The following is a 22,070-nucleotide window of genomic DNA, read 5'->3' on the forward strand; positions in this document are numbered from 1 at the left end:
GCTAAAGCCGTGATGGTGATGAGAAATGGGTGGATGGAAATCTCAAAACATGGCAGACCAAATGACCAATACGGGGTTGTGAACAGAAAATGATTTTGATGTGAGTAAAACTTCAGGCAAACCTAGGTAAGCAGAGTCCAGATCATTTAAGTCTTGACAGATTACGGCTTCTGGCATTCTGTAAAACGGTAGAAAGCAGGGGAGGATGTGCAAGCAAATACTTATCCTAGCTATCTTCAAGGAGAAGTCCCTTTGTCTACTAATTTTACCTGAAGAGTGGTTCTTCAAAGTCAAGAACAGACATGTCCATCATGTTTGTGTGCCAAGACTGACAATTGCAGTGGAGCCAATAAAATGACAGCAACACACCTAAATGCTAGGTATTGGGGTATTGACTCAAAGCACATCCACAGAATGGAACTATGAAGTCATCACAAATTTAAGTTGCAGAACACAATGCTTTCTTTTTTTTTTGCCAGTCCTGGGCCTTGAACTCAGGGCCTGAGCACCGTCCCTGGCTTCTCCTTGCTCAAGGCCAGCACTCTGCCACTTGAGCCACAGCGCCACTTCTGGCCGTTTTCTGTATATGTGGTGCTGGGGAATCGAACCCAGGGCTTCATGTATGCAAGGCAAGCACTCTTGCCACTAGGCCATATTCCCAGCCCAAACACAATGCTTTCTGAGAGTACCAAATTAAGTATAAATACCTATATTTTGTAGGTACTATGCACTATACTAATTAAAGAATTTGATTAAATTTAATGATTTGATTCGAGAAAATCAAGAGTGTGAAGGCATGTTCACTCAGGTAAAAAGTCATGAAACACATTGCAATGTTATTTCTAGGTAGGAGACTTACGATTTTTTTTTTTGCATTTTTCCTAGTCTCCCCCCCAGCTTCTGAACATAACCACAAAAACTACTTAAAATAATTTAGGGCTGGGAATGTGGCTTAGTGGTATAGTGCTTGCCTAGCATGCATGAAGCTCTGGGTTTGACTCCTCAGTGCACATAAACAGAAAAGGCCAGAAGTGGCACTGTGGCTCAAGTGGTAGAGTGCTAGCCTTGAGTACACAGAGGCTCAGGGACAGTGCCCAGGCTCTGAGTTCAAGCCCCAGGACTGTCAGTAAATAAAATAAATAAACAAAATAATTTGCTACTTTTAAGCTCCATATTCATAACATACCAACATCCTCTTCAATAACTTAAATGGGCTGTTTCAGATTTTTTTATATCCTTGCTTTTTAAAAAATCCATAAATAAACACCCCCGGCATTGGTGGGCTTATTATGCCTATGACCCTGGTTACTCAAGAGGCTGAGTTCTGGGCATCACAGTTTGAAGCCAGCCCAGGCAGTTCAATCTGTGAGCCTTTCATCTCCAAAGATGCAGAAGTGGAACTGTGGCTCATATGGTGGAGCACTAGCTTTGAACTTTATCCAATGGAGTATAATTCAACAGGGTATAATCAGTCTCTCCAATTACTACTCTCTTTTTAAGTGCCTAAGTGCACTAAATCCAAAGCAAATGGCTATTTAGTAGGGTTCTTTAACTGTGAAACTAAGGGCATATCCTTGTTTCACAGCCTTGTGAAACCCATGAGTTCTTTACATAAAATAGAGTGCCATTCAAGCATATATTTTTAAACATTCTATAAAAGATATTTTCACTTTGTTAATTTCCTTTAAGGAAGTTTTGGCCATCAGACAGTACTACATAAACGATGGGACATTGGAAAGAGATTTTCAGCAAGTATATTCCTAAAGAGAAAACAAAAATTCAAGATAAAAAATTCACTGTCAAGTAATGGTACTGCAATTGTATCTGGCATAATAACAATCACATGAAATAAGTGTAATAACTCCAAAACATAGCTTGCAAAAATATTGTATTTATTTTTAATTTAGTTTGTGGTGTTGGAGATTGAACATGCACCTTGTACGTGTTAGGTAAAAGCTACACCACAGAGCTACATCCCAAACCCACGTCACTTTTTAAAAATCAATACTAAAGCTTAAAATTTAGCTTTGGAAATATTAACTTCAACTGTAATTCTACTTGAAAGAATTGCTTAGTAAAAAACCTGTAAGGGCAGAAGAACATTTTGGAATACTTTTACCTAAGGGTTATTTTACTGTATTATATAACACGAATGTAGAAGTAGAACTAATTTATATTTCCAGCAAAACGATTACTAGACTTTGTCTAGCTTTTAAGTCATATCTGAAGAGTTGTTTACCATGTAAAAAAAGGACATTTTTAAAAACAATAAAATCAGTTGTATAACCAAAAAGAATTTACTATCTTCATATCTAAACAAACTACTAAGTTGGATGGATTTCAAAGCATGTTTAATAAGTAGAATATCTGTTCTCTAAGAATCTTTAGTCTTCCAATCTCATTCCCAATCCGTCCTCCCCACAATTCATCTCAAATTTGGGGATAGCTGCTTATTCTTAACAACTTATACTTCAGCTTTGTCTCTTCCAAAAGTAAACGTAGATCTAAAAGCAATGATGCATCAAATGAGTGGAGCAACGAACTGACAGGCATTGAGAGCTGGAGAGGAGGGAAAGGTCAGAGGGAGGACACAGACAGACAGTCTTGCTCAGCAAAATAATAGACTGCACCTCTGTTTCTACAAACAATATTTCTTTGATCAGAGACTATTCTAAAATCTGCTATTGTTACTTATTATTTTGTTAAAAGAAGAAACTGAAGAAGCTAAATAAGGTCTAAGACTATGTATTTTCATTTCATTATTTACATTTAAATCTTCTGTATCTATACTGACTTAAATAGCTTTATACTTCGGAGGCATGTTATCTTGATTCAGCAACTCAATCATCCAACCTACATTAGTTGAGATTAATTGACTTAGCTGTGATTATATTAATTTTAGCACAGTGGGAAGTTGTGCTTCTATGCAGAATAATTAAGCAAAATTTCATATATTTTAAGAGCTTTCAGTATAAAAACATCTCCCAATCACCTCAAAATCATTGTTAAAAATACAGAGCATGGATTCTAAAACTTAAATGAGAACAAACAGAAGACTCATTTTCTTCAAACAGGGCAAATGTAAAAGGTAGTTAAAAGTCATTTACTCCTAAAACAATACAGTTAGCTCTGCAGTGACAAAAAGGCTCTGAATACAAAGGTCAGTTAAGTAAAAGAGGGCAAAGGCAGCCGGACTAAAATGCTAAGAATAAAAACAAAAATAGATCCAATGCAGCATTCTGAGAATGAAGATCAATGAAAACAGTTGCTCAAGAACCTATCGGGTATAGCATTATTGTCTCTGTTATTTCCAGAAGTATTTTCTATTCAAAAGCTACCCTTTGCTGGCTCTTAGAATCTGTGTTAATGAAACTATACTTAAGCCCCAAATCTGCATTGTCTTAAGTAAAAAAAAGAAAGAAAGAGAATATATTGCCCCAGTTAAAAATAATCTGCCTGCCACAGTAAAAAGTGAAAATACACGGCAAAAATGTAAACAGGATGGCAAGGGGGAATACGCTGCACATTTTACTGAACTATCGATCTAGGTAGTAAGGCAGCAGGTTGTCTTTCTGATCAAAACTACTTTTATAGTGATACAAATGTCCTTGCCTGCCCAACAGTGAAGGTCTTAAAAGAAACAACTGAGAGTAGATGGCATAGCAATGCTGCAACTGAAACCACAAGAAAGAGCAAGCAGGAGTGAACACACATACTATGATTTATTGCTCTAATTCTAAGTGGTATAGCAATCTTTTTGCCTGTATTTATGACAGCACAATTAATAAGACAGATAGGTGATCAATAATCAAGTAGTAATTATGTTTTCTTTCAGTTCCAATAGTGGAAAAACAATTCAAGTGCATGAAGGTTTTAGTTTAAAAAAACAAGCTAGTCGTTTCACAGCACAACGATGTGGTAGCTGTGTTCTTACCTGTCAGGACAGCTTTTGCGGAGGGATCTGCCAGGTCCAGGGCGGATTTCCCATCCGTGTTCCGAATGTTCGGATCAGCTCCGTGCTGCAGTAGCACTGTGCAGGGAAAGCAGAAACAGTATCTTACCTCGGGGAGACAGAGATTATTTACTGCTAAGTGTCGCCTCGGCATAGTGTAGGCATAAACATACATTGCACAATTTTTTCTCTTTCAAGAAAAAAAAAAGAGAGAAAGAAAGAGGAAGGGGGGATAAAAGCAGTGCAGCAAAGGATCTTCTCCAGAGGAAAGTGAAGTTGGCAACTTATGGTACAGTGTTATCACATGACTTGACATCATAAACATGAAAGTAGAAGAATCGTCCGATGCACAGTTTGGGTTTGCCTCCGCTGGGCAGCAGTAGGGGGAAGCGATGTGCTCACTGTCTCACGCTGGGAACTATGTTAACTGTGAGCCTCCCCTGTCTTTACTACCACGGTGGCTGCTGCTGCTTTACTGCTGAATTTCCAATTGCTTCCTCTCCTCTGTATACTTGTAATACTGTGCAAGCCTTTTAGTGGCTCGCCGCTTCCAGATGAAACCCACCAGAACATACTGGCCCGTTTCCAAGAAGTTTAACAGACAGCAATGCTTGCAACTGTAGTTCTCTGCAGTCATGTTGCAATGGAACCTGTCTACTACAATCATCTTTCCAGTAAAAATCTTCAGAAGCATAAAAGCATTACAGTATCATTTATACCAAGAAAGGTAGTCATTTAGGAAATAGCTACAACAAGGACACTTAGATTTAGAGGCTCTTAGAGAAGACCCAATGACGAAGTAAAAATCAGATATCGTATTTTATTAATTCCAAACATTCTAGGCCACCTCTGGCATGATGGAAGAAAGTATCAACAGCCAAAAATCTGAAATCAGTCAGTGCAAAATATCAAGCTCTTAAATTACCTACACGACAAAACAAGTGGAAAATAGCACACTGATTTCGTGTGACTGGTCACAAACAAAATACTGATGCACTGAGAATACTGTATGAAGTCACTTAGAGATTAAGTGTGTAAGTCATATACGAAACGAATGTCATGTTTAGCCCAAATCTCAACCTCAAAATATCTCCTCACATATATGCAAATAATTCTCAAGCCCCAAATACCTGAAACCTGAAAGACTCCTGATCTAAATGAAGCATTTCAGATCACAGATACCAACTTGTATGTTGAAATATATATAGTTCAATTAAAGGTTTGAAGCCATATCACTGACATTCCCAATTTTCATTAAGAGGTCCATACTAAGGTATTTGCATTCTTTTGGAATATTTGCTAGATGATCATGACATTATTTATAAAGTAGTGGGTAAGTCAAATCAATGGCCTTATTAGGGTGGATAAAACGTACACTGAGGGCTGGGAATATGGTCTGGTGGCAAGAATGCTTGCCTCATATACATGAAGCCCTGGGTTCGATTCCCCAGCACCACATATATAGAAAACGGCCGGAAGTGGCGCTGTGGCTCAAGTGGCAGAGTGCTAGCCTTGAGCAAGAAGAAGCCAGGGACAGTGCTCAGGCCCTGAGTTTAAGGCCCAGGACTAGCAAAAAAAAACCCAAAAAACAAAAAACCCCATACACTGAATTAACTGGGAGACAACAAGGGAAGGAGTGACATTGACAGACTCTTTACCTGACTTATGTGACTGTAACCCCTCTGTACATCACCTTTACAGTAACGATGAAAAGAATTAAAAACATGCACAGAATTAAGATACTACTAGCCAAGCATGAAGCTTGGGTGCTTTCAGACTTGGGATCTTAAAATTATTCATGGTTTGAAACAATGCAGTAAGATCTTGCATAGACTTCTTACAGTACCCCCTCTATCTGCAACTCCATTTTCTATAGATGCTGTATCATGGTCAATTGTTAGGCAAAATTAGTATATGGAAAATTCCTTACAAGAAACAATCCTAGGTTAGGTACATGGCTTAAGTGGTAGACCTGCATTCAAACTCTAGTACTGCCCCTCTCAAAAAGAAAGAAAAAGAAAATGAACAAAGAAAGAAAGGAACAAGGGAGGAAAGGAGAAAGAGAAAAGGTAAGAAAAAAGAAAAGAGAGAGGAGAAAAGAAAAGAAACCATTTCTAAATTTCAATTCCCCCGTGTAATGTTCTGGGTAGGTGATGAAATTTCATGCTGTCCTGCTCCATCAGTGTAGGAGGTGAGTCATTTCTTTGTCCAGTGTGTCCACAGTCTACCCTAACCACCATGAGTCACTGAGCAGTCGTCTGGTTATTAGATTAACTTTGTAGCCTTACAGTGTACAAGCAGTACAGTGCTGTATTCAAACAACCCTTTTCTTAATAATGTCCCTAGAACACAAGAGTGGTGATGCTGGAATTCAAGTATACCAAAAAGAAGCCATAAAGTATTTTCTTTATGTGAAAACACCCAAGTTTTTAACACAAGGAAAGGAAAAAACAGCCTTCTCTCTTTAAAACTATATATAAAAAAGAAACCCATGCTTGTTATGGCATCACAAATGTAATTATCAAAATAACTGTGATCACTATGCCATTTTAGCAATTGTTATTGTTGCTAATCTCTGCTGTGTCTAAGTTATAAATTAAACTTTATCACAGGAGGTATATATTTATCTGGAGTAAAGTATATATAAAGTTCACTATTCCCTGACGTTTCAACTTAGATGCAGTTCCTGCAGATAAAGAGAAGGGATACTTTATGTGTACTAGTTAATTATCAGATGTAAGCAATGAACATAATTACCTTCCAGACAGTTATAAACCAATTCAAGGGTTAAGTAAAATATTCTTTTATAATAATGAAAAGAGTTTTATCATAATGAATAGGGCTTTTTATTCCAGGAAGAATAAATCTCAATGTGAAGATTTGGTTTGTAAATCATCTTTATCATAAAGCAAACTCAAGTATCAAATAAGCACTGTTAACTATCTCTGGCTTTACTTAGTGGTCACAGAGGGTAGGAAGCCCAAAGAAAGAGCCACCATGAAAAGTGGAGTTCATTTCCTACTTTTTGAACATCAGAACCTGCTTAAACAAGAGGTAAATCAATATTTTTACTTTAATGGAATTTGACAACGCTATAATGAGAGCTTTTATTTGCAGGTCTTAATAAGCAGTTACTTATTGGAAGTCTGACTGCTCCTTGTAAAGTGAACTAAAACCTCAATTCTTTTCGTTGTAATCAGTGTTATACCTGTTCTGACCTTCCTGTTTTGTACTAGAAATGTGCCAGTACTATGTAAGTAGCATGTGTATTTTGTTTGGGGCACCTTTAAAAGGAGCCACTGTTTTCCTGGAATGGATGTCTGCTGAGCTTTGGAGGTCACAGGTGTCTCTGTCACTGAACCTGAAGACGCAGGCGCATCCACTGAAGAGGAACATTCTTTTATAGTTACCACCCAAGACCAGAGGCATTGTGCTTTTTTTTTTTAAAGCTTCAAACATTTTTTCCTAGTATTTTAGCAAAAGACAATAAACCCAAAACTTGAGAACATAATCTCTGAAAACTGTCTGGTACATACTGTTCTTGGGGGATTTGTGTGCAACTATTTTCTAACATGGAAGAATGGCATATACACAAGCAAAGACGACAACAATGACAGCTTTCAGGCCTGCCAAAGTGTACTTGAAATGGTGCCATCTAAAATTCTGTTGCTTTAAAATTTACTTTCAAACTTCTGAGCTACCAACGAGAATAATAAAAAGTGACTATTCAAAATCATTAGAACTTTATCTTGCATAGTCAATATTGACAGCATACGTATATAAAATAACTTCTACAACAGTAAACTGCCACAAGCAAAGCTTGCAAAAATACGTATAAAATACAATGTATGGTTGAAAAGGAAAACAAGAAAAGCAAAGTCTGAATAACATCCAACACATAAACTGAAGAGTATTATGGCCATTCCAAATTCTCGTATACTACTCTTTAACCAAATGAGACTATCATATCCCAAATCCCAACATCTTGTTCTGCTGATACATCCCAACTCTATTTTATTCTGCAGAAAGAGGGGTGGGGGAAAAAAAAACACCAAGCAGCAAGCAAGCAATGGATAGTTAAAACAAGGCTAAGATAAGGTATTCAAAACCATCATCTTCAAATGGGCCCTTGCAACAAGGACAAGTACTTTCCCATTTCTTGGAACAGGCATTCAGCTACTATAAGCTAAATTAAAAAAATATATAACTAAAAGCCATGTTTCATTATGTTCCTCAGAACAATTAAACATTTGCATCATTTTAAGACTTGCAAATATTTCTACATTTATGCAAAGCCTCAATATGTCAAGTTCTGAGACAAATACAAAGTACCATTATGATAAACTACACTTAGCTACAGGTACGATTAACTGATTTAAGAAGACAGAAAAGAAGAAACAGAAACAATGAATTTTTCAAGCAAAAATTATAGCAAACCTTTTAGTATACACATCAAAAAGTGTTTTAGCTGTTTTTACTTTAAGTGGCAAGAATCACACTATTAAAAGTATTAAAAATTCTGTTCGCTTGAATTTAGAAATACATTAAGAGTCTAAAATTACTCATGATGATGACACTCAATTTAAAATTATGTTTATGTTAAATGTTTTCCAAGTATTTGAAAGTATCTTATTCTTTGAGTACAGATATTCACACAAGATTGCGTTTCAAAAATTCATTCACGGGTTGGGAATATGGCCTAGTGGCAAGAGTGCTTGCCTCCTATACATGAAGCCCTGGGTTCAATTCCTCAGCACCATATCTAGAAAATGGCCAGAAGTAGCGCTGTGGCTCAAGTGGCAGAGTGCTAGTCTTCAGCAAAAAGAAGCAAGGGACAGTGCTCAAGAGCCCTGAGTTCAAGGCCCGGGGCTGGCAAAAAAAAAAATAATAATAATAATAAAATAAAGAAAGGAAAGAAAAATTCATTCACATAAAGGAAAAAGTTTACATTTTTAAAGGAAACAAATGTTTTTTAAGCAAAACCAAAGGGCTGAATTTTTAGCTAGCAACCTTCAGTTTACAGTACTCTGACACACACAGGCTTCAAGAAACAAAACTTTTAAAAATTCATTTTTTTAATTTAAGATATACTTTACTTCTTTGGGCATAGTAGTAGCAAACGAATGTATTTTATTAATCAAAAGTTTATTTACCACTAATAGTAAGTATGAAAATTCAAGTAACCAGTACTATTTTATATATAAGTAGGCTTACTTGTTTTAAAAAGAATTGAAACAAGTTTTCTGTTTTCAATAATGGCAGATGGGATTATTTGGACCTCTCTTAGATTATAGCAAATGATCTTACCTAGATTTCAAACAGAAGAAAAGATGTAATTTCCCTAAACCTGTCTAAGAGCTAAGGAGTCAGTTCAAGAACTACCAGCAGAAAATGAAGAGCAAAAGGAATCCAGAGGGTAAATATGTTCAGAATATGCTATTGTATTGGTACATCTCAACCCAATGGTTGTCGTGCACATTGAAAAGCATTGTACCTCTGATGGTTTCATAACAAATTCTGTTCAAATCTTAAAAATTCTTGTTTGGAGACTGAGACAGGAGGTCTAAGTCTAGATCAGAGTTTGAGAACGGAAGTGTGGCGATGTTTATGAGATCCCGTCTCAATTCACGGCTGGTAACAGCGGCATGCACGTGTCATCCCAAGCTATGTAGGATTCTAAGACTGGTAGGATTATAGGTCCAGAATAGGCTGAGCAGAAACATCCACAAGAATCGATCTCCAAGACATATTTTATTATACTGTATCAAATATTACATTTTTTAGTTTCATACAAATGTCATCAGAATGAATGTAAACGTGGAAATTCATTCAGACAGATGAAAATGTTTCTGATATGATTTCAGATTCCACAACTAATACTATCAAGTATGAAGTATCAAAGAATATTCACAATTACATAAGAAGACTGTTAACATATTCTTTGCTTTCCATCTGTAAATTTGAATATTCTTCATACATCTCAACTAAAGAATTCTGTCAAAACACTGTAACCAGTAGCAGATATCAAACTATAGGTAACTCAAATATTAAAGCAACTTGCATAAATAAAAAATACTCCACTCTTGCAATTATTTTCATTTCAGAAAGTAATGTCTTGTCAGAAAACGTTGTGCATGTTAACATATAGTGGATTTGTTATTTGCAAAACAAATTAAGTCTTAGGTTTTTATTTTAATGCAGTATATATGACCCATATAAACTACTGTTCTCTTTCAGAAAGCTTAGTGATTCTTCAGATTGCAACAAGACGAAACATTTCGGAATTTCTGACCTTAAATAAGCATATGTGTAGACATGTACTAAGAAAAACTAAAAGCAAGTATGCAGAGGAGATAGTAAGTATGTGGACTAGGTTTCCTGATGTTAAAGAAACATGGGAAAAACCCCTAGACTTTCCAAAATGTGACAAAGCTTAAAACCAAACCAAAGCAAATATATATACACACACACACATATATGGAGAAGATGTCTCTGAAATAAAATAAAATATATAATGATATATTAGAAAATGATATATTAGATATACTAAATAAATTAGATATGTAAATGATATATTAGAAAATCAAATGATTTTTCAATAAACTACGATGGAATTGATAATCTATATAGAAAAGAACAAATACATCAAATAACTTTTACCCTCATCATACAAAGTAATTTGAGTGGGACCACGAACTTAAATGTGGCTAAAACAATAAAATGTGTAGGAAAAATAGAAAAATAATCCTCATGACTTTGGGACATATTAGGAGAAAAAAGCCCTGAACCTTAAAATAAACCACTAGTAAATAGTGCTTTACCAAAAAGCTAAAGATACACTACCATATGACCCAACACATATACCTTGTAGTGGGGATTTTACACCAAAACAAACAAATGGAAAAAAAAAAAGATCCAAAGACCTGAACCCCACCAGGTCCATAGGCTCACTGAGCACAGGGAGCCGGGAGTATGGTGCCAGGAGCAGACGTCTCTCTAGCAAATGTGAGACCCTGAGTTTAGAAAAACATAAAACCATTTGCACACCAGTGTTCAGGTTTATTTACACTAGCCTAAAATTAGAAACAATCTGAATATCTATCAACAAGGGAAAAGCAAATTGAGACATTTTCATACAACAGAATACTCTCAATAATAAAAGGGAAAAAAAACTTGATGCCAACAGAGATAAAATCTCCAAAATATGCTGAGCAAAAGAAATCAAATGTCAAGGCACACATTAAGATAAGAAATTAATCTTAGAAAACCAATCAGGTACCACTGAAGGTGTTAGAATAGAGAGGATATTAACTGCAAGTAGATAGCAGACAACTTTTTGGAGTGGTGAAAATGTTCTAATATTTTATTGTGGTACTGGTTTCAGAGATATATATAGTTATCAAAACTGTGTACTTAAAATGGATTCATTTTATTTTAGTACTACAAACTCTATTATAAAGTTGCTTTTATGATGTAGCTCAATAAAGTTCATACTTTGGTTGAGCCATAGACTAGAATCAGCAGAAGGGGAAATTATTCAAATAAAGAATAAATCTATAGGTATTTTACAAATGCAGCAGGGAAAAGAAAAACAATTAGATCACAATAGCTCAACAGCTATGCCCATATGAACACATAAGATGATGCTAAGCGAAATGAACTTCAAGTTATGGAAACAAGTGATCCATCATTGTTGTTATTATTTTCAACATGCCATGTGAAATCGTGCCCCCTTTTTCCCTGTATTTCTTTCCCATGGTTTTACCCCTGATATCACTGCAACTGATCTTGGCACCCTGGATATTGTATATACGTGTATTGGAACTAGGGAAGGTGAAAAGGAATACCAAAATCGAGAGACACAGAATAAAAGACAAACCAATGCAGTAGCAATACTTACAAAACTATATGGTGTAAACCAACTGTAGAACTCATGGGGGAGAGAGGGAAATGGGGAGGGGGAGGGGAAGGGGGAGGAGGGGAAAAATGAGGGAGGAGGTAACAAGTTGGATAAGAAATGTACTCACTGACTTATGTATAAAACTGTAACCCCTCTGTACTTCACACTAACAATAAAGAAATTTTAAAAAAAAAGAAAGAAATTCAGATACCACCCACCGCAAAAAAGAAAAACAATTACAGTGACAGGATGAAATGAAGTCTAACATACTGTGAGCTGTGAGGTCTTAGAAGAAAAGCAAAAACAAGAAGAAACGTATTTCAAGAAATACTGCACAATATTTTCCTGGAACTATTAACAGAAGACTACAATCTACAGGTTTCAGAAGCCCAATATAGCATAAAATAGGATAAACTAATTATTCAGAAAAATGGAGCAAGACAAGCCTAGAACTCAGAAAACAAAGGGGCATGATCTCCCTGATATATGACTGTTAAGAAGGGGTGACGGAGAGACAGTACAGACCAGGTCTGTGAAACCAAAAACAATGGTATTTCCCACAGGATTGGGGCAGCGGCCCAACATTATGTAACTAAAACCAAACAACTACTCAACATATAAAGGTCAAACATTGACCTCTCAGTGGAATACAATAGCTCAAAAGCTATGTATGTACGTTCATACAAGACTACTGTCGACATATTGTCTAATATCGACATTACATTTAAAGCCCTAGGCGAATTTCCTTGGGCATAGGCCACGTGGCTACTGTATATGTTCTTGGTATACTGTTTATTGTATATATGTCTACCAGACCTAGGGAAGGGAAAGAAAAACAGGGTGTAAGATATCACAAGAAATGTACACACTGCCCTACTATGTAACTGTACCCTTTTTGCACAACACCTTGTCAAAAAATTTGTGTTTAATAAATAAATAAATTACAAAAAAAACAACTTATGATCTTCAAACTTGGTTATTCACCTGGAAAAAAAAATGCTTTCAATATATAAATTAGGAACAACTATAAGAAAGTAGTTCAATAGAAAATAGAAAAGTACTTTAATAGGAAATATGCAAGTACTAAGATACACTGAAGATCAATCATTTCTACAGTCTGACCTTAATATATATGCAACATTACATACAGTATGCCTGAAGAGATTTAATTACAAATACTTCTATATATATATATATTTGTAAAAACTCTCAATTATTCTGCAGCTAAAAAAACCCTCATTTTTATTTTAAGATAGACAAGTAAAACCAATTGTTATGCTATACTTTTTAAAATATTTTAAATAAACGGAAAAAGGAAAGTAGGTATATTCAAAGGGTTTTCACGATACTACCTGTAAACAAGACCCACAAGTCTAGATTTGATTAGCACCCCTCACCAGTACCCTCTCAAACTTTTTTTTTAACTCTGAGATATAAATCTAATATTTCTTTTCTTTTGGGTGCCAGTATCCAAACATGATCTCAAGCCTTTGCACTCTTGCTCACAGCTGGTGATATACCACTTTAACCTAGCTTTTTGCCTGCTAGTTGGACTCAGAGACTCAAAGACTTTTGCAACCGGGCTGGCTTTGAAATTCAATTCTACAGGTTTCAGCTAGGATTACCATCATAGGCTAGTAAGCGCCTAATCAATATTTTCCTTGTTAAAAATTTTACTTTTACATTTATTTCAAGGATTCTTTTCAATTAATAAGTACTTTAATAGCACTATTCCAACATATGAGTAAAAGTATTAACTTATATTATTTGAATTCTAACCTTTATAGGAGATAAATAATGTGTACTATCAGATTAAATTTGAGACAAAAGAATGACCAGCTCTTTTTTTCCCTGAACATACTCTTTTTTTTTTTTTTTCTTTTTTGCCAGTCCTGGGGCTTGGATTCAGAGCCTGAGCACTGTCCCTGGCTTCTTTTTTGCTCAAGGCTAGCACTCTACCTCTCTTGAGCCACGATGTCACTTCTGGCTTTTTCTGTTTATGTGGTGCTGAGGAATAGAACCCAGGGCTTCGTGCATGCTAGGCAAGCACTCTACCACTAAGCCCTTGACCATATACTCTTAAGAATGATAAGAATTTCTTTGATGCTCAATGGCATCTTCTGTACCGAATGATTAGGACACTCATTTAGAAAAGCAAGCTTTTTTGTGTGTCTTAATTAATACTCTTTGGAGGAATCTGAAAACCACAATACATAATGCATAACCTAATGTGACCGTTTACAAAGCTCTTCTACAGGGGACATTAAAGAACAAGTAGCCTAACATCATTAGGCTAGGCTAGGGTTCAGGAAAAAGTAATGGCTATGCTGTCTTAGCCTTGGCCTCTTCCCTCATAATGTCTCAGTATTCCACAGGTATACTACCAATATGGAAGCCCCTGACCTCCTGTGACCAGTGAATCCTTGAAATTTATAGAGAATGATGGTCTGAATTTTTAGTTATATTTACCTTTGGTTAAATTAAATTTAAAACCTGCTAGTTGACTCAGTTACAGGAAAATATTTAGTATGTTTGGAATACACTGGTACTTTTTTCACAGTATATTTTGTGAAATCCAAGTGCTACTCATAAAAATTTTGTTTAATGGAGACTTGCTTTAAGTACAAAATAAACAGCATATTTCAGAAACTAGTTGAAAAATAAATTTTTTAAATCTCACTGTCGGGCTGGGATCATAGCTTAGTGGTAGAGTGCTTGCCTAGCATGCATGAAGCCCTGGGTTCAATTCCTCTGTACCACAAACAGAAAAATCCAGAAGTGGTGCTGTGGCTCAAGTTTCTTCAGAGTATCCCACAACTCGTGGTTTAGCTCTTTCTTTCAATGTCATCTTTTTTGGGAGTAGGCACAGGGAACACAGAGACTCGGTACCTTGGGCTTTCCTTCTTTTTGCTGTCTTTATCAATAATAAAAGCTAAAAGAAGCTTGTTGCATCTTTGCCAGCCGTAGTCAGGCCCTGGTGTTCCCCTTAATCGTCCTTCTGTATATACTGTACTTAACAGGAAGGAGCTGTCCTGTCCCTTCTACAATGTATAACATTAGCCATGACTTATGTGTCAGTAATTATTCCAAATTATGCCAACCAAAAATGTCCCTGCACACTGCTAAATATCCTCCAAAGAGACAGGTGGTTCTGGCTGAGAAACTACTGTACGGGTTTTTTAAAGCTTATGTTTCCTTCCCCGACACACACACTAGGTAGACTATATCAAGGTCTGAGCTCCAGACACTTTTATATATCTTGCTACTATAAGTTATTCTTCATTTGAAGACAGATCTCACAGATCTCTTCAGTTTGAAAATATTTTTAAAAAAGAAAGCATAAAACATAAATAGTAAATCAGTAAGGTAAACTAGTAATAACAAAACAGTAAACCAGTAAACTAGTATAAAAAGTATGAAAAGTAATAGTTAATGGTAAAAATGTTCTTTAAGAATCCATCTAAATTTAAGATGCATGCTCTATGTTATGTTTGAGTATTGACGTTATCAAATAGGTGTCTTTCACACTGCTGAAAGAAATGCGTCTAAAATTTCATATCGTTGCTATCTATACTTGTTTCCCAAAAATCATTCCCCTGAGAGGCAAACCCATTCACTTTTATTATCTGTGCCTTAATCCCAAATTCTCTTTAAAGAGAACTTGGTCCCACAAAACTCAATATATGGTTCCATACTTAAGTTTGGCCAAGTCAGAGGAATATAAACAATGATGGGAAAGGATTAGTATGGACAGAAGAATATTTAGGTGAGTACCATAATGGATATTCATCACAATAGCACATCTTCCATTCAAAATTGTTTTAAAAAAAAACAAAAACTTAATACATAGTAAATGAATGGATTCACAAAAAGGGAGCTATATTCCCAAGACAGTGAAACAACTGGGCTTTCCTCTATATCTTACATATTTATACATTATTTGTATTTGCTCAATTACACAATATTTTTTATAAAGAAAGTGATACTTTTCATCAAAATTATGTTCTGTATGTTAAGTATGTTTTTCAAGTCATGATTTTTCAAAGCTATTTTTAAAGTGATTAACGTGTAACTAACAGGAAGATAAAATTCAAATAGCAATTAAATAGCATATAAATATAGTGGTAGTATTAGAACCTAATGTAAAATAAAAGTGTTAACTTAGATTCCATTATAATGTTTAGACCCTAGAACTAAATCTGAAGTCTTCATATGGTCAAGTAACTTTCTATTTTACAAAATTCTATGAGTTTAGTCATACTTCTTTTGTTTTTCTTTTTTTTTTTTTTTCATACTCCTTTTCGGTGTGTTTTTTTTTTTAATAAGGCTTTCTCTTTAACACAAAAAGGACCAGGGGTAGACATCTTGGTACACAGCAATAAGCCCAGCTGCTCAGCAGGTAGAAATAGGAGGATTGTGGTTCAAGGCCAGCCTAGGCAAAGAGTTAGGGGAAGCCCTGAAATCAAGTCCCAGTGTCTGTCTATCAGTCTGTCTTTCTCACACAGTGGAATAAGAATTCAGAATTTCGTTAGTATCCGGGACTATCAATTTCACCCCAGTGAACTATTTGCCTATATGTATCTTATTCTACAGATACATATAACTATTTTCCATGTACTTCATGCTGAGAAAATAGCCACCGTTCTATTTCTTTTTTAAGTCTAAAACTCAGGTTTTGTGTTCCGCAGCCCGTTCAGTTGTTCAGTTTCCGTGGTTCAGAGCCCCAGCTGCACAGCCGGGCATGCAGTGCTGCACCCCTTCCAGCGTGGCCCCTCACGCCCGCGTCCTCTACCTCAGGAGAGTTCCCGCAGCTCCATCGCCACAGCACGAAGCAAGGATATCAGGTGCGCCCAGACCACTGAAGCACATGTATATCACAGCTCTCCAAAGACATTTAAAAGGAGGTTAATTACTAAAAAATTAGTCCACATGCATAACATTTTAGACTTTACATGGAAGAGTTATCTCATTTGTAATTATAACTGAGTTAAATGCATCTCCTCAATCTTTGTAGTCAAATACTGATATAAAATTTCATAATAAAAAATCTCCCAATTGAATTCTGTTCTTAATGTTGCTTTCTGACAAATACAGAAAATCAAGCTTTTAAATTTAATTTAATGTATTATCATGATTTGGAGTGAGGGACGGCCAATGAACAGGGGGAAGCCAGGTTGGCTCTGAACTGTTGTCTCAATCTCCCAGGTACTGAAATGATAAGCACATATTGCCACACCAAGCCAAGACTGTGTGTGTGTGCGCGCGCATGCAGGCTAGGACTCTACCACTTGAGCCACAGCTCCACATCCAGCTTTTTAAGTCATTTATTGGAGATAAAAGAGTCTTAACAGACTTTCTTGCTCAGGCTGGCTTCAAAACACAATCCTTAGATCTCAGCCTCCTGAACAGCTAGGATTACAGGCCTGAGTCATGGGTGCTTGGCAAGATTTCTTTTTTAACCAGACTATTCTATAGAAGCATATTGTAGGTTGTTTTTTTTTTCTTCACATTTTCTTTCTTTTTTTTTTGCCAGTCCTGGGGCTTGAACTCGGGGCCTGAGCACTGTCCCTGGCTTCTTTTTGGCTCAAGGCTAGCGCTCTACCACTTGAGCCACAGCGCCACTTCCGGCTTTTTTCTGTTTGTGTGGTGCTGAGGAATCGAACCCAGGGCTTCATGCATGCAAGGCAAGCACTCTACACCTCGGCCACATTCCCAGCCCCATATTGTAGGTTTTTATACCCAAGATTAAATGAATCCTTTTGGACAATGAACAGAATCAACAATATTTACTATAAAGCCTCAACCTTCTGCGAGAAAAGGCAGGGACTACAATACAAGAAACAAAATACAACATCTCTCTTAGAGAGTAAAATCTGAAAGTAAATAATCTCCCAGGAGCCAGCCAACCCTGAGTTTCACAGTATTGCTTTTCCTTGGTAACTTACATGACCTTGGGCAAGCTACTTCACCACTGTCAATTTCAATTTCTTCTTTCATGAAACACCACCTAACTCAGAGAATTGCTGTTATAATTAAATGTGACAATATATGTTTATCACTAGCCTGGTTTGGGACATATAACAAAAGCCAACAAACACCCTGTGTTGTCCAAATCAGAATCTTTTCATCTGTTTTTCAAAAACAGATTTACACACTACTAAATGTGCCAATGGATTGAAATAAAGGCATGATCCTCTTGCCTCTACCTGTCCAGTGCTAGGACTACAGGTAAGTAAAACCTTGGGAGGGGGGCAGGCTATCAGTTATTCTTAATAACAGTATTCAAGCATATAGTTCACATGTATTTCAAATGTATTATCACCACTTTGATTTAGTGAAATGTCTCTTCTGGCTTATCCTCTATTTCTATTGAGTTGAGATTTTCACAAGTAGCAACAATGATGCTCTCTGACAGCTTGAAAGAGAACTATTTAAATTATGAATTATTTATTATTATAAAAATATAATATAAAATTACTAGTTATTTAATTAATCTACTGTTTGAAATACCATGCATTGTTCATACTTCTTCAGTTTCATAAAGATTTCCTTTACTTTATATTTGGTTGCAGCAAACCAGTAGAATTACATATTCTTGCTATTAAAATGCTTGTGAAGAAAATGTTGGTAACAATGATAGCTCATCCTACAAGCAACGTTGATTAAAAAAAAACTAAAAAAAACCTAATAAGGGCAGAACTTACTTTGTGTCTATGAAAGCACAACTTAAATTTTGAACATTACAAAACATGAAAATAAAGGACAAAACATTAATTCACATTAATGGTGACCAACAGTAGTGTGTGGTAATGCCGATCATGAAGCTTTCCCTGAGTGTCACTCTGTGTGGGAGTTCAAAAACCATCTATATGATGAACACCTTCCTACTGCCACCCAAAGGTGGAGAAACAGAAGGAAACAAGCATGTAGAGAGTTGTTCTTATTTTACAGTTTACTTCTTTTAACTTCAAGAACAACCTTCTGCAATACATAAAAGGCCCATTTTTATAAATGAAAAATTAAACACTTGTCAAAATTCACGGTTAAGTGATAAAGAAGATTTCCTATCTAATTCTAGCACCAAGCACTTAATTTCTAATCCATCATTCCATACCAGGCAAAGCAAAGATTATCTCAGAGTCCTAACTCAAGCTTTCTTCCCTTTACGTGAATTCTAAAAGGCACAAATGCACTTGTGTCCTAGTGACTTATATGCTATCCCTGTGCAGTAACCTCTTCCCAACAACCTGTCAAACGATTCCCTCGTAGGAACACTGAACTCCAAGGCTTGTAAAATTGCCTATGACAGTCATGACTCCTGTTCAGAAGATCCACTAGAACATTTTTGCTCGTGAGCATGCCTAGTATCCAAGGGTATATATATTCTTTGCAAAGACCACATGCCACATCATTTTCCAAACAGACAAAAGAAAATATGTACCCTCTATTTGTACCCATGATTATCTGCACCACAGCAAATTTAGAAAATTTCAGTCTTGACCCACAATAAGAATATATTTGGATACAGTCAGATTTTTTAAAGTAAATTTTATTTACACTGTCTTATCTGAGGACAAAATGAGTAAATCTCACAGTGAAGTTTATATTCTTAATTATGGATTCTGCTTACAGATGAAAAACGCACAAAAGCCTAGCACATTTAAACAAATCTAGAACTAAAACAAGAGTACAATGGCTGTAAATACAAGCATTCTATTTAAGAGTTTTCTAGTTTACTGAGCATGACTTCTTAAAATCATTACCGCTAACTGTACCTCTAAATCCCACAAACCATGGAACTTTACACAGCAAGGAAATACTTCTAATGGCTGCAAGTTTCAGATGACATGATAACCACGCAAGTCAGGAACTACCTGAGTATATGAGCCATTTGTTTCAAACTCCATTTTCATCTGTATCTCTCATCCACAGATTGTTCCAACATGCCATGGTCAGTACAAAGTAAATGCAAATGTATAATTATTTTAAGTGACAGACAAAAAGTGAAGCTTTATATCACTTTTTATTTTTTAAAAAATGAGTCTTAATTTTACTTATTTTGCTATTTTTTCTTCTTAATTTAAATGTCTATGCCATATTTCTTAAGATTGAAAGCCTACCTAGGTCTTTCCCACGAATTCTAAAGAAACAGTAAGTAAATATAAAATTATACATAAATCACATTTGCTTACACAAATGCACACTGATTCATGCATTGTCCAGAATGCCTACCAAACTAGTACCAAATTTGTCAGGTCAATGCATAAACATGCCCACCTTCTTGAAAACAGTTTGAAAATAAGTAGGTGAGTCATCAGCCTGAGGAAGCTCAAGCTAAATGCTGTGGCCATGCCTATAATCTTAGCTACTGAAATCTGGAGATTGTGGTTTCCCTGCAGAAAAGTCTGTGGGATTCTAGCTCCAAAATAACCAGCAAGGGCCGGGAATGTGGCTTAGTGGCAGAGTGCTTGCCTAGCATGCCTAAAGCCCTGGGTTCCATTCCTCAGCACCACATACACAGGAAAGGCCGGAAATGGCACTATGGCATTGAGCAAAAAGAAGCCAGGAACAGTGCTCAGACCCTGAGTTCAAGCCCCAGGACTGGCACAAAAAAAAACAACACCCCAAAATAACCAGCAAAAAAGCAAGGCCGGGTGTGTCTCTCAACTGAGAGAGCATTGGCCTGAGGCCCTGAGTCAAACCCTAGTATACTGGAGCCTCCCTAGGCCCACAGCTAGGCCCCCTCCCCCTTGTCCCACCCTAGGCCCACAACTAGGCCCCTTCCCCCTTGCCCCTTTTTTGCTGTAGTTATTTTTCAGATTTGCTCTTGAATTTTTGACCAAAGCCTGTTTGGACTTCAACCTTCCTACCTATAGCCTCTTGTGTGCGATCATAGCCAGTTTGTATACTGAAATGAGGGGTCTTTTTGTTCAGGATAATCTCAAATTACGATCCCCATGATCTCTGACACCTGAGCAGCCAGGATTAGAGATCTGAGCCGTTAAGCTCAGCCCCTTTGAAGTTCTCAATCCAGAAATAATTTCTATTATAACAAGTGCCACAGCATCATTACAGACTACAGCCAAGGAGTGACTTTCTCTCTTTCTTCCTCAGGAAAACGGTAGGCAGTCTGAACCATCTGTCTCACACAGAAGACATAAATATTAGTGAAATTACTTGGTTGAGTATTTTGACATATCTCAAGGGAAAACCTTTTGCTAATATTATCTTGCCACAGTACTTCCTGGCCAACTTACCACCACTACTTTTTCCTTTGTAACTCCCTTCAGCTTCAACTCCTCTCCTGAGACAGGCAAAGCAAGGGTTTAATCTACAGTAACAACGAAGGTATGATTGTCCATTTTTCATAGAAAATCTATTATGAAAAGTCACATGATTATAATCAATATGCCACTACTCACCCTCATGAAAAGAAGATACTCTTGATAAACAGCAGGCAATCTAAGCATAATTTATAGCTGACTATAAAATGGGTTATATATTTGTGTATTTACATGCTCATGCCTGGCACACAAGAAAATTTCCATTACTTTAAATTAAACTCAAAATATCACCTAATCAAGAAAGAGAAAATTACTCAGCTTCCTTATCCATAATGCTAACTAATGAAAAAAAGCCAGACAAACCAAGCCACCTGCTTTTGAACTGCCTTGTCACTCCATACATATTTCCTATGTACAAGATTAGATTCCAGTAATGAACAATGAGTCTACAAGAAGGATGCCTTTACTGTTAGCTTCCTACCACACAGAATTAACAATCTGTCAAGCAGGAACCAAGGAAGATGTGAGTAGAATATAAAGGGAACATTAAACAAGGCATTCAATTGGCTTGGCACATGCTTAAATTCACACTTTATCTGTTTCTGTTTAAGAGACTAGAATCTAGGCTGGGCATGGTGGTTAAAGTCTGTAATCCCAGCTCCTCAGCAGACAGAAGCTAACAATCCCAGGTGGTGAGGGTGAAAACACAAGACTCTAAACTCAAACTAAATTATAAAAGAGGAGGGAATGTAAGTGAAATAAGTTAAGTGATAGAGCACTTGGGTGTGAGGCTAAGTTCAAACCCCAGTACCATGAGAGAGAGAGAGAAACAGAGACAGAATCATGCAGAGAGAGAGAGAGAGAGAGACACTAGTATATGGTCCGATTCATCAGGGAAATAAATAAGTGGATAGAGGACTGACATTTCCTTTTA

At 36.4% G+C, this 22,070-nt stretch overlaps 1 protein-coding gene across 1 annotated transcript in view; it reads right to left on the reverse strand.

Moving 5' to 3' along the window:
- The window catches only part of Tnks (tankyrase), a 153,311-nt gene that overhangs the window by 111,196 nt on the left and 20,045 nt on the right, over positions 1-22,070 (reverse strand). Inside the window, exon 3 of the mRNA XM_048330906.1 lies at positions 3,935-4,030. Coding sequence (XP_048186863.1) covers positions 3,935-4,030 — 96 coding nt within the window. The remainder of the gene's footprint in view (positions 1-3,934; positions 4,031-22,070) is intronic.

This window comes from Perognathus longimembris, chromosome 21 (genome assembly GCF_023159225.1).
Source record: "Perognathus longimembris pacificus isolate PPM17 chromosome 21, ASM2315922v1, whole genome shotgun sequence".
Lineage (NCBI taxonomy): Eukaryota > Metazoa > Chordata > Mammalia > Rodentia > Heteromyidae > Perognathus > Perognathus longimembris.